Genomic DNA, 13,238 nt, shown 5'->3' with positions numbered 1-13,238 from the left:
AAAATACTAAAATCAAAGTAGTGTGTCAATTATTTTTACCTCTGTCCTTACTGTTTTACATTTCTGTGTTTGTGTATATATTGTCTACTTGATCTTGCTTACTATAGAATGTAAACTTGCTGAAGAGGGGCCTTCAGGTTTGAAACACACAAAGTGTACAGGTAAAAATAAAGATATTTTGTTTTTGACTAAGATCTTCTCTCTTTGCTAATCAGAAACTTCACCAGTATAGTATGTCCTGTCCTATTAATAAACAAGGTACAAGTAGAAAATATATACGCAAAAGTATTGTGTCATTTTGTAGCATAACAATGCAAGAAAGATGTTTTACACAGTATAGATCTAGTTCTTTTGAATTTCCAATTACTTGATTCAATAAGATTGGACTTCAAAGAGAATGCTTTGCCAATTCTAATACAGTTGTTGCCCGTGACAAATGATTATTATAAACAGATATCACCTTTCAAAAAAAGATAGGCAGGTTACAGTTTTGTATTGGTTAATGTGTATAAAGATCAGTAGCAAATATTCAGGTACTTTTCGAATAATTTAATTTTTCTGCCAGGACATACGCATTACTTTGTACAAAACAAATAGATCAAAATAAGTAAAACACCAACATGAAATTTAATCATTAGCATTAGTACTAATATGATAATCAATAGACAGATAATTATTAAATCATGTAACTATTAGGATAATCAAAAACATTAAAAATTCCTACTTGGGTACTCCTCCAACAAATAATGGTCCTTCAAAAGGTCCAGCTTCCTCTTCTTCTCCCAAGTCTCTCATTTCGCTATGAGAATTGACAGTAAAACGCATATGATGCGTATCGTGATCCACCCAAACCTGTTGCCATTCTCCGGTGCTAAGTTTACGACCCGATTTTACTATTACACTTTCGGGCTTTCCGTTGACTGTATATTCGAACGATAGCTCGTAATCTAAATAGTAAAACAATAAAATAATTTCAGTTTACTTTTTTTTCTAAAAAATATACAATGTTTGTTGGAATTCAATTATATTAATTAGATTTAAAATTATATTTATTTACCATTTATTAACAGTACTCTGAAATAACCATGTGTTGTGTGCACTGCAGCTTGATATACCAAAACGGCCCTGTTATTAGAAGTTCGAAAACTAAATGCCATATCTCCTCTGTACCAGCCAGGTACTTCAACAGAAGAAACAGGAGTTTTGAAAGTGATAACATATTGCTGGGTATCTACAATTATAAAATTAGTCACACATAAAATTAATTTAAAATAAAGATTGTCTACTTATCAATAAAATTTATGTTGAATATTGACATTTAATTAACAACAAATAGGATTTTTGATTTTCCAATTATTTTACAAACCAATATTTTTAGAAGTTTAACATTTAAAAATATAAACGGCTTCACAATTTTTGAAATATGCAACTATTCTTTGATGTAGTTTGACACAGTTGTACTGTTCCACTACTTTTTTGCAAGAAGTTAAATATTTAAGAATCTTATAAGCTAATTCCTTAAAATAAAATCTTGATCAAAGAATCTATTCAGAAAATCATTAATGATGAATAACAAACTACTAAACGTATTACTTTACCTGTTTCCACACAGTCTAATTGCCCGATCGATAAACGTGCTTCGGCATCAGCTGCCGTATTAGGAGGCTGAAGAATATACACTCTCGTTATACCCAAATCTTTGCGATCTGTGTAAGTGCTTTCGTCGACCCGCCATCTGGCATCGCTGACGTCGCAATTACACATTAATGACGAATTGGCACAACTTCTCGTTTCCGAACAGGGACATCTTCCCGAAGAGAGATTACTACCAATGGTTGTAACATAATGTCCCGAAGCAGAAGATTCCATCCAAGTATATGTTCTCAATCTATTTATAAATGAGCTTGTTAATTATATGTTTTGTTATTACTCCCAATTGAAAAATGCTATAAATGCTAAATTATTTACCCAAGTGGCATTTTGAAGCATTCATATTTGATATCTTGAGTACATTGCTTAGAATGTGTAATTAGTGACTGCAACATTGGTGGAGTAAATTCCTGATAAGTAATATCAAAGTAAAAGCCTTCCATTCCATGTTTTCTAATAATCTAGAACAGTTTTTAAAAATTAAGATTAAATTGTAAATAAAATTTTTAATTGAATAATGCCATAACAGGTGGAGAAACACAACAATATAGCAATCACCAAAATAGTTTAACCTAACTTAAGCTAAAAAACTTAATAGGAAAAAATAGGGAGAATGTTATGATGACAAATCCAATGTGGCCATCAGAATACAAACAGAAATACCATATGTTAGAAGATAAATAAAAAAATTAAGTATTGATTGGCAACCAGAGGGAAAACTCAACAATTTACAAAATAACAGTCATTTGTAAGAACTGTAGAACTCAAATTAAATAAAAGTCTTTAAAATTTATTAATTGTTATGTTATTTACTATTATATTATCTCATATTCTTTAATTTTGTTCACCACTGAATTTAAATTATAAATTTGATTAAACTGAAATAAAATATTTTCTAAAACATGTTACTAAATTAAAAATGCACCTTTAGGGTCGATTTACACACAACAGTGACGTGCTGGCACAGTGCAGTAAGCGTTGATAAATATAACACACAGCCAATCAGAGTTTTATGTACTACACTTGTATGATTGACAGAATACAGATCATGTGTCGTAGATGAAACTCTGATTAGCTAAGTATGATATTTATCGATGTTTATGCACCAAACGGTCACTGTGCCGGCACGTCACTGTTGTGTGTAAATCGACTCTTAATTACCATATTTTGTAGTAATTGATTTTGTTTTCTGTTTTATACAAAGTAAAATATACAGTGTGTCCACTAAAATATCTGTTTAAGAGCAAAAGAAATCTTTCTAGCATTACATGAGCATATGCCTGTGCTGTGTGGCTACAAGCTATATTGTATTATATATATTAATATAAATTTAGTATAGTAGCACTTTGTTCTCCTTCCTTCTAGGATTTTCCTCCCTAACTCTTTTCCCTTGGGTGAGATGACCAGTTCCAGGAACTAATGTAAACAAAGGGGAGAGTAAGACCCTGAGGCAAGAAGGACAAGAGGCACATCATTCTTTTTGGAGACCTTTTTGGAAGTGCACACGTATGAATTTGAGTACTCCGAGTCGAGGTTAGCAATGACCGGAGATCGTCGAGTAGTCCGAGGAATGAATCCTGTTCTATTGTGGTGACGACAAGATAGTACAGATTTGAGGATTATGAAGAAAAAGTAAGAGGAGAATTTGATATAGGAAAACCAAACTTATCAACCCTTGTGAAAAGAAGTCTCAAGTGGCATCTCATCCACCAAATATAGAGAACCAATCCCGGGTATTCTTATCTTTGCTAAAACTTACTCTTTACCCCCTAATGAACCTATCCTTTTTCTATTTTTAGTTATAATTTAGTTTATAAAATTAGTTTTAAGACTCATACCCAAGGCATTGTCATGAGTAATATATGTTGATTTATAGTGGTTAAGGCAATGATCGTGAGGCTGTCAGCCATATTGTTTTTTTTTTTAGTTTGTAAGTTCTAAATAAATAAATAAATAAATATATATATACATATATATATATTATATATTCGATTTAATAATTATATCGATAATTATAAGACTCGATAATTATATCAATTGGATATATATCAGGTCAGTCCATAAGTCCATGCCCATTTTTATGACCGTGAGAAAAATCTTGTTTTGCTGTTAAAAATGTCAGTCTAATGTGATAATTTTTACACCGAAGTGTTAAATTGGATCTCATTCATATAATACTGTTCAGAATTGTGAACCTTTCAGTTGTTTATTTTCGTTAAAATGGAAGTAACCGACAAATATAAAAGACGTGTTTTTTACTTTTTATTTTTAAGTGGTGAGAATGCTACAAATGCAGCCAAAAAAATAAATACTGTACATAATCAAATTGTAATTAGTGCAAGGACTGCGCAGAAATGGTTTGAAAGATTTAGAAACAATGATTTTAGTGTGGAAGATAAGGCTCGTACCGGAAGACCCGTCGACTTTGACGACGATGCTCTCTCTGCACTAGTCGAAGCAGAACCATCTTTAACAGTTGACGAAATTGTGGAACGTTTAAATTCATCCCACAGAACTGTTCGTAGACACCTACAACAAATCGGAAAAGTTTCAAAGCTAGGAAAATGGATACCGCACGAACTGTCAATAGCTAATCGACAACAACATGTAAACATTTGCACGTCTCTTTTATCCCGTATTACTTTAGAACCTTTTCTTGGTAGGCCGGTTACTGGAGACGAAAAATGGATCCTCTATAATGTGACGAGAAAAAGACAATGGATGGATCGCGACAAGCAGCCAAAACCGACTGCAAAAGGTGGGTTGCATCCAAAAAAAATTCTTTTGTCTGTTTGGTGGGATATGTTGGGTGTAATTCACTTTGAGCTGTTAGATCCTAATCAAACAATTACAGCTCAAATGTATTGTGAGCAATTAGAGCATTTAAATGAAAAATTGAAAAAAAAATCGACCGTCGTTAGTAAACAGAAAGCAGGTTCTCTTGCAGCATAACAATGCCAGACCACACGCTGCAAAAATAACTGTACAGAAACTTGAAAGCTACAACTGGGAAATTTTACCTCATCCACCATATTCGCCAGATATTGCTCCCAGTGATTATCATCTTTTTTGCAGTTTGCAGAATTTTTTAAAAGAGAAAACTTTTGAGGATGAGAACAATGTAAAAAAGGCTATTTCTGAATATTTTGATTCAAAACCGAAATCATTTTACGAAGACGGGATTAAAAAGCTACCATCGAGATGGCAAGAAATTGTACAAAATAATGGCGAATACATTATAGATTGAAATAAAATTTAATTAAAATTTTTTGCTGTTTTTTTTGTAGATAAAAATACGCATGAACTTATGGACTGACCTGGATATATTCGATATAATATATATATATTTCTTTCTTCTTCCTTCTTTTGTACTTTCTTACTTCCTTTCCTTTGTCTCAGCATTTCATACGTAAACTGTCACTGCTTGAGGGAAAGGATTACCCTTTCCAAGAATCATCAGTTAAACAAAGAGGGAGAAGATTAAGACTTCCCCGAAATTGGGGAGATAGACAAAGGAAGTATAAGCCCAAAGCAGCGTAAGAGTGGACAGTAGTCACTTTTGGATTGGACTGTAGTATTGGGTTATTATTATCGCGTTATTATTGTATTGGGCTTTCCCTTTGTTGTTCGTCGTTCGTTGATGACATGTGACCCCTATTCGAACCACCTTTGAAAGGTGCGTGCAAAAAGGGGATTGGTTGCAAAAAGATATGAGAGAAAGTGACAGGACTGTATAAATAGAAGGTCCAGGTGTGAAAGGGCACCTTTTTTCCCTAATTTTTGGAGGTTAACTTCGTCCGCCTCAGCTGGATCGGTGTCGTCGAGGGACATAAAGTGAGCACGTGCGTGAGAATCGGAAAGTTTCTGGGAACAAAGGAGAAAAGAAGAGAATGAGAATTGAACTCCATCGGAGCCATACGAGAAAACAACGAAATGGAGAGAATTAATACAGAAGTAGGAAGGTATGAGGTATCGTCTCAAACAAATATTTTTTTCTCCATGCAGGATAATTGTCAGTTAGACATCATTGTAGGTATGGAGTTACTGCGAGTTCAATGCTTCTAAGGAACCTTTCTTGTTAGTGTAGAGATTGTGTGAAAACCGTTACATGTTAACATAACGGTTTTCACACAATCTCAAGGACAAAGAGAGTGAAGGTACTGTACACGTGCTAATTGTACAGTGTAAAGGAATTCGTGTACAATTGTTTCAGTTTTCCATGCTGGTGGTAATTATAAATAAATATGTTTTCTGTAAGCTGACTCCTTTCTTTTTTTTGTAGACCAGTAGACCTCGGCCTAGCTTTAGGGTCTCAACAGGACTTCGAGAAAGACAGATGTTGGACGCATCGCTCCAGACCAGAAAAAGGGTGAGAGAGAGAAGACTGCAGCCAAGAGACAGAGAACCTGAAAAGACCAGGGAGAGAAAGAGATACGAGGATCCATAGGACACTAAGAGAGAGAATCCAGACATAGAATCGCTCGTTTATTAGAGAAAGAGGGAGAAAGAGGTACGAGAATCGTTAAGGACATCGATCAGACAACTTGGACCCGGGTACTTAGCTACTTTCTTTCCTATCATTCCCTTGCTTTCCTAAGTCTATCCTTTTCTTTTTATTATTATTTTAAGCTATATGTAAGTTTAGTTTTAAGTTAGTCATTAAGTTTATTCGATTGTTCTTTGTTACGCGCGTGTGTGGAATCACTTGTAAAAATAATAGGAGGCGACTCACTCCCCTGCAAAGATATAGAAGTGAAATTCTGTCGAGTTGGGATCCGTGTATTAAAAGAACCACATTCGGAGGAAATAAAAAGGAACATTCATTGTGTGAATTTTTATCTCTGCATTGTTATTTGTAACCGCTACTCGCAGACCCACAAAGATCTCCTTCCGAACAACCACAATCGTACTGTAACATTTGGTGCATTTCTGTACAGCAATGCGATGTTGGAATTCTTAAGAACTTGTATATGTACGCAAAGTAAACTACTTGTGAAATTACCCAATTTTCTTTGTCTGGTAATATGTTTTATTTGTTTGATCATCATTCCCGTGTACCAAATATCACAGATGTATACTTATTCCAACACTAAAATAACCAAAAGGAATCAATTTAAGACAATTTAAAACATTATATACTAATCATCTCTGACTATATGGAATGAAAACAGTGAGTTTTATTTTGTTAGAAAATACATTCAAATAACCATCTTTGGCGGTAACACAAAGACAGATGGTAGAGCACGATGTTACGGATGGCATATGGCAATCCCAGCATTACCATTTTGTGGGCCTCTCGTGTGTATCTCTGGTTCATCAACATCACACAGTACTGCAAGGCACGCATTGCACACCAATGTTTTAGATGACTAAACAAGTAAAAATTTGGAGGGAGTTAAGTCTGAGATAGGTAGAGGAGCCATTGTCATAACCAGCAGTTGCCAAACAGCTCTGCAAGCCACTGATATCTGTCCAGGAATGAGCAGGAACACCATTGTGCTGCTACCAAATCTGCAATAGTTGCATTGTTTCATGTCTCTTTTCTCAACTGATTTTATTTCATTTTACTGAATTTATGAATTAATTATTATTGTGGAATTTTTAAAATGAATTAATCTTTTTTCCCAGACAGATATTTAATAAGCAGTTATTTTAACAATGGAACAAGCATGCACCATCTGCATATACTCATGCAATGCTCCTTCTCTCAGACAGAAGTTTAAGTATAATGCTTCCTGTAAAAGAAAAGCCTCAATTTTGTCAGGACAGATAGTTTTTCTGAAATAGACAAGTTTTCACTTTATTCACCTTCCAAAATGGACAAGATATACTATGTTTTAAATACAGAAATACCACAGGCCTCATAAATAACAGGTTCACTTTGATGGCTCATGAGTACTACCATCATGAATTCTTTAATTCATTAATCAAATGTTTATATTTTCATTTTACTTACAGGTAGTATTGAATAATGAGTTTTATTCAATGCCCAATTAGTTACTACTTTTCTGTACTTATTAAAATGAATTTTAGCATGTGATCTTTAATGTATTTTTAATACTTTAACATAGTATCAATCACAGTTCTTTGTATATTTTTTTGAGTTATTAAATATAATATTATATTATTAAAATATTTTTGACAAATTTTCAATAAGAATTTATAACTCTATTCTTTTAAGTTGACACTTCTGTAAGCAAAAACCTTATAAATTGTAGGTAATGTTCAAGATTTCTTTTTATGTGTAGACCTAATAGTATGCAAACAATAAAAAAAAGTTTTATTTCTTTCACGTAAGTATGATTGTTATTTTTTGTATTACTCAGTAAAAAATATACTCTGTGCAGAAGTCTATAGTTGGTTGCCCTCTGATCAACTAGCAAATATTCTTAATTTCTAACTGTGCCTTCTTCCCACCACAGCTGAAGGGGAGCAAATGAAGCACCTTGAGATTTGAGAGTTGTAGATGTTCGAGCTCTCAGTTGGTCAATGTGACACTTCCATACCAAACCGTTAGGAAGCTTGATGTTGTATGTAACAGACAAAAGTTTCTCAATAATTTTACCTGCAACCCAACCCAATATTCTTTCAAACAAAAGTCACGAGCAAAAATTATGTCTCCTAACATAAAAAAAACACTGTGGATGAACAATGTGGTTATCCTGTGGCTGTCCACCATTTTGTTTTGTATAAATACTGTATATAGAATTAGAACTCTTTCTTCTTTCCTTAATTCTTCTCCCTACCGCTTTTAACCCTTCCCGTCACCTGACAGGAATGGCATTTTCCGTGGGTCCTGATTGGTAGTTTTAACAAAAGGGACAGGAGGGGGTCCAGCCCGAATCAACCGTGAGTCAGAAGGGTGAGAATAATGACACTTTTTGGTTCGACACCGAGGAGAGAAGTCTGGCGAGAGTGACCCAGAGACCAGGTACAAGTTATAGGACGAAAGAGAGAGAGGGCCAGTACAGACCACGTGGGGACAAGGACTCAAAAATAATTGAACCAGCTGTTCCGCAAAGGTCCAATGATTTGCCCCGGCACCTTTTTATGAACGAATGTTTTTTATTTCTCTGGATGCTGACGGGTTTGGAGATTCACTGTCTGCAAGGCGCCCATGTCGACATCACCTTAATATCAGGACCTACAAATCTAAACTACCAGTAGACTCTTTATCCTCTATCCTTCTTTTCCCTTTTTAGTTTTTAAGTAGCAATACTATTAGTTTTAAGTTTAACTGTAATGTTTGTTTAATCGGGTTTGTATATAATTGTCAAATTCCTTGGAAGTCTGAACGAGAGGAGACGCAGTAAAAGACCTGAGTAATATCGTCTCCATGACGGGCATTCTGTTCACTGTTAACTGTTTTAGTTAATAAAGTGACTTGTTTGTTAATTCTTTGTTTATTATTACGTGTTTACCTCATAACACTTTCAAAATCCAATAAGGTTAAATGGCACAATAAATCTAATCTTGAACAAAGTTTCCTGTTGAATAGCAGCTCACTTGGTGTTTTACCAGGACAACAGTGAGGGGTGGTATGGTATGAAGTTAGAAATTGAAGAGATGCCATTAAATCATTTTCATGAATTAATTTTTTCATAGAAGACTTAAAGGTGTTGATAAATCCTTCAACTGCCCCATTAGTTGCAGGGTGGTATGGTAGAGAGAATGTCTGACAAATTCCATTCTGTGCTAAAAACATTCTGAATTCACGAGATGTGAATTGAGGGCCATTATCAGAGTGAACATGTAATGGGAGGACATGTCAACTAAACCAAGACCTAAGTGCCAGAATAATAGCTAAAGAATCTGTAGATGGCATTATTTGAATTTCAGGATATTTAGTTTTTGCATCGATACCTATTAGAAACATTTTTCCAAGAAATGAGCCAGTGAAGTTAGTGTGTAATCTACTCCAAGGCTCCTCTGGAATTGGCCTCCTTAAGGTATTAGTAGAGGGAGGATTTTGATGGAATGACTGACATAAGATACAGTCTTTCACTGTGCGTTCCGGATCACTATCGATGCCTAGCCACCAAACAATTGATTTGGCTAACATTTTAGATTTAACAATGCCTTGATGTCCAGAATGTAATTCAATGGGAATGTTTCTGCGAAATTTTTTAGGAACGAATATTCTATTGCCCATAAATATTAAGTTTCCTTTTAAAGAAAAAGAATCCCTGAATTTAAGAAATGATTTCACAAATGCATTTATCTGATGCCAATCATTCTTGATACACTTAGGCAAAGCAATGAAAAGTTTATCTGTACTAGATGCTTCCATAAAAGCACTATTGGTTAAAGGAAGAGAGTCAAACTGCAAATTAAATAATGAACTTGTAAGTGAGTTTCTAAAGTCTTCTATAAATGAATCATTACTAGTATTTCAGGAATGGCCATCGGCTATAATATTGGTTGAAGAAATGTACTTGATTGTATAATTATAATTATTCAATATGATGCTCTATCTTTGTAGTCTAGCAGTTACTATTTTGTTCTGTCCTCTCTTATCACCGAAAATTGCAAGTAAGGGCTTACGGTCTGTTTCTAAAATGAAATGGCGATCAATAAGATATTGTCGAAATTTCTTGAGACCAAATATAATGGATAATGCTCTTTCTCTGTCTGAGAATATTGTCATTGAGCAAGTGAAAGTAGAGCATTAGCAAATGTGATAGGATGTTTTACATTCTCAATAATGTAAAAAAGAACAGTGCCGACACCAAATTGAGAAGCATCTGTAGCCAAGTGTAATTTTTTGTTAGGATCATAATGTATAAGAAGTTTAACTTGTTTTAATGAGTTTTTTGCACTTTGAAAAGCAGAATCATGCTCTTTTGTCCAGATCCAAGTGCATCCTTTACATAAAAGTTTGTAGAGGAGGTGTAAGTAAGTAGACAGTTTAGTTACAAATTTAGAATAATAGCTCAACATACCTAGGAATGAGTGTAGGAAATGAACATTACAAGGCTTATGAGCTTTTAATATAGGATCCAGTTTTGAGATAAAGAAGCAATTCTTTGTTTTGAAATTTTAAACCCTGAGAATTTTACAGAATCTTGTAAGAATTTGCATTTTCATTTATTTAGTTTGATTCCTTCTGCTTTACAAATAGATAGAATCCCTTTAATATTATTCAAATGGTCTGAGTGATTTGTACCAGAAGTAACTAACTCATCAAAATGTGGTTGTGTTTTCGGAATTGTAGAGAATAATTTCTCTATAGCTCCTTGAAATAAAGCTAGAGCAGATGCAATACTGTGGCGATTGTTTGCCATGTTGTTCCCTTAACAGACAATGCCCTTTGTTTGTTGCTTTCCCTAACGTTCCATCGTCCGTTAGACCCGGAGGGGACGATTAACTCAGCAAGGGGGACAGGACAGTATAAATAGCGGCAAGGCTGACAGAACTGGATCTTTCTTTTTCGGAGCATCGGAGAAGCGAAGGTAGCACCTCGACAGCCTCGACCATGTATATGATTGTATACGGTATTTGTAATAGTCTTTAAGTAAATATATGTGTGTCGGGGGGGGGGGGAAAGTAATTTTTATCGCGAAAACTGATATTTTATTTGTAGTCCGGTTCAAGCCAGATGTTAACCCATTTTCTGTTGAAAGAAAAGGAAATAAATCTTACAATACCATATAAAAGACGATTGCATCTATACAAGCCAAGATGAGTAGTAACAACCCATTAAGTTTTTACTTTCTTCATGGAATTGGTTATAATCATCACTTAAATCAAAGGTAGAAAACTCCTCACCTCCAAGTAATTTTATGGAAATCTCTTCCAAGCGAAGTATTGGATGGATGTCTATTTGTAACATTTTATTCAAGGTTAGATTGAAAAGTCCACATATTTTAACACCATCATCATTTTTAACTACTAGAATTATAGGTGTAGCCCAGGCACTGTTGGATATCTTGGAAATTACCCCAGCCTATTCTAACCTAAGTAATTCTGCTTCAACTCTTGTTCGTTACTGCAAATGTTTTAAGTGTTCGATTTTTTGCTGTTTTTTCCTGAAGAAGGTCGTTAAATACGGCCGAAAACGTTAGTTAGTATCTAATAAACACGGCTGCAAATTTACAAGGTGTTCTGAGTATGTTGTATTGATAAGTTATGCAGTCTATGATGAGTTCTAATTGGGGTGAGAAATGTCAAGATGGGTGAGGGGTCACGACAAGTGCATGTGAGAGTGGCCACAATCCATCATTTCATCGTTTAATAAGACATAAAAACATTCTTACACTAAATCACTTGAATTAAGAAGGTTCACAACTTCAAATGCTAGGAATAAGTCCACAATAACAGTCTGAAAGTTCAAGATGTTTTCTCTGTTTCAATATCGTCGTCAATGAGTTCACTGGCCCGAGCCTTATGGCATGGTTCCTGGCAGTTTTCTTTGACGACTAGGTGAATTACAGTGACACAGAAGAACACGATAGATGGAGGCTGGCTTTGGCGATGTCTGCAATTTTTCACTGGGAACCCTCACAGAAGCACCTACGTCTGAGTTAAACGAACTGCAATCCAAGAACCTCGTGTCCTTGAATTCTGCCTTTATATAAGTTTTTCCCCCAAAGTTGCCATTTAATTGGTCTTTCTTCATCATCTGGTGCCAATCGACACCTGTCAAGGAGGCGTGGGAGAAGTCAACTTCACGCCTAAACCCGACTCCTCTCTAACCATGTATCCCTTGACTTTGGTCTTTTCAACACCATTCTTCCTTTGTTTTAATATTATAAAAAAAAAAAAAAACCTTTATTGCTCAAAAGAGACCTTTAATTCTGCCCTTTTGTGTTATAAAAGGAGATTTTTAAGATCTCATTAATAGTTCCATTCGGACCTCCAAGTCGATCCTGGTCCAAGTCCTTGCATATTGATTTAAAACATCCGATACTGTCAAAGAATACTGTAGAATGTTTATCTAATAGAGTAAGCAAATTTGGGTCTTTATGTGAAATCCTGTGAGTAATACTGTTAATTTTACATAAAATTTTTAGCTCTCGAATCCAATCTCTTCCAAGGAAATTAGTCTTCCTATGACGAACCACATAAAGGCAAAGTTGATGGCAAGAGTGATTATAAAGAACTGGTACTAAAATAAATCCCAATACATTCAACATAAAGTTCCCATATGTGCAAAGAGAATGTTCAGACTCATGTAGAGAAAAGGATAAGAAATCTCTGTTGAAAGTGGATTCAGGAATGATGGAAAGTGAGGAGCCAGTATCAACTTCAAATCTAATGTCTTTCCTGTTAATGGACAGAGCAAGAACAATGGGTGAGACTGGTGTGGATACATCTTGAATATTGAAAAGATTTAATAAAGTAGGATTATCTACCCTGCATAACTATTTGATTCTTTGTGGATACGAGATAGTTGATGTACACTCACATGAGAATGTTTAGTTCTTCTGTTAGATCACATGAGTGCATGGCCAATGAAAGGACAGGCGATACAAATAAAACAAAACTTTATTTTTAAATTTATAGAAAAAAACAATTATTAACAAAACACTTTTCCTTCTCGCGTGATGATATTCAGGATTCTTTTACAACTACAACTCGGGACCTCG

The 13,238-nt window shown here is 34.7% G+C and overlaps 1 protein-coding gene across 1 annotated transcript in view; it reads right to left on the bottom strand.

Moving 5' to 3' along the window:
• Positions 1–13,238, bottom strand: part of axo (axotactin) — a 178,737-nt gene that overhangs the window by 22,353 nt on the left and 143,146 nt on the right. The window contains exons 14-17 of the mRNA XM_067269237.1: positions 1,969–2,111; positions 1,599–1,888; positions 1,058–1,231; positions 725–947 (exon numbers count right to left, since the gene is read on the bottom strand). Coding sequence (XP_067125338.1) covers positions 725–947; positions 1,058–1,231; positions 1,599–1,888; positions 1,969–2,111 — 830 coding nt within the window. The remainder of the gene's footprint in view (positions 1–724; positions 948–1,057; positions 1,232–1,598; positions 1,889–1,968; positions 2,112–13,238) is intronic.

The sequence above is a fragment of the Centruroides vittatus genome, unplaced genomic scaffold (assembly GCF_030686945.1).
Source record: "Centruroides vittatus isolate TY-2023 unplaced genomic scaffold, ASM3068694v2 contig_349, whole genome shotgun sequence".
In the NCBI taxonomy this organism is placed as follows: Eukaryota; Metazoa; Arthropoda; class Arachnida; order Scorpiones; family Buthidae; genus Centruroides; species Centruroides vittatus.
This window is presented reverse-complemented; position numbering and strand designations above follow the sequence as displayed.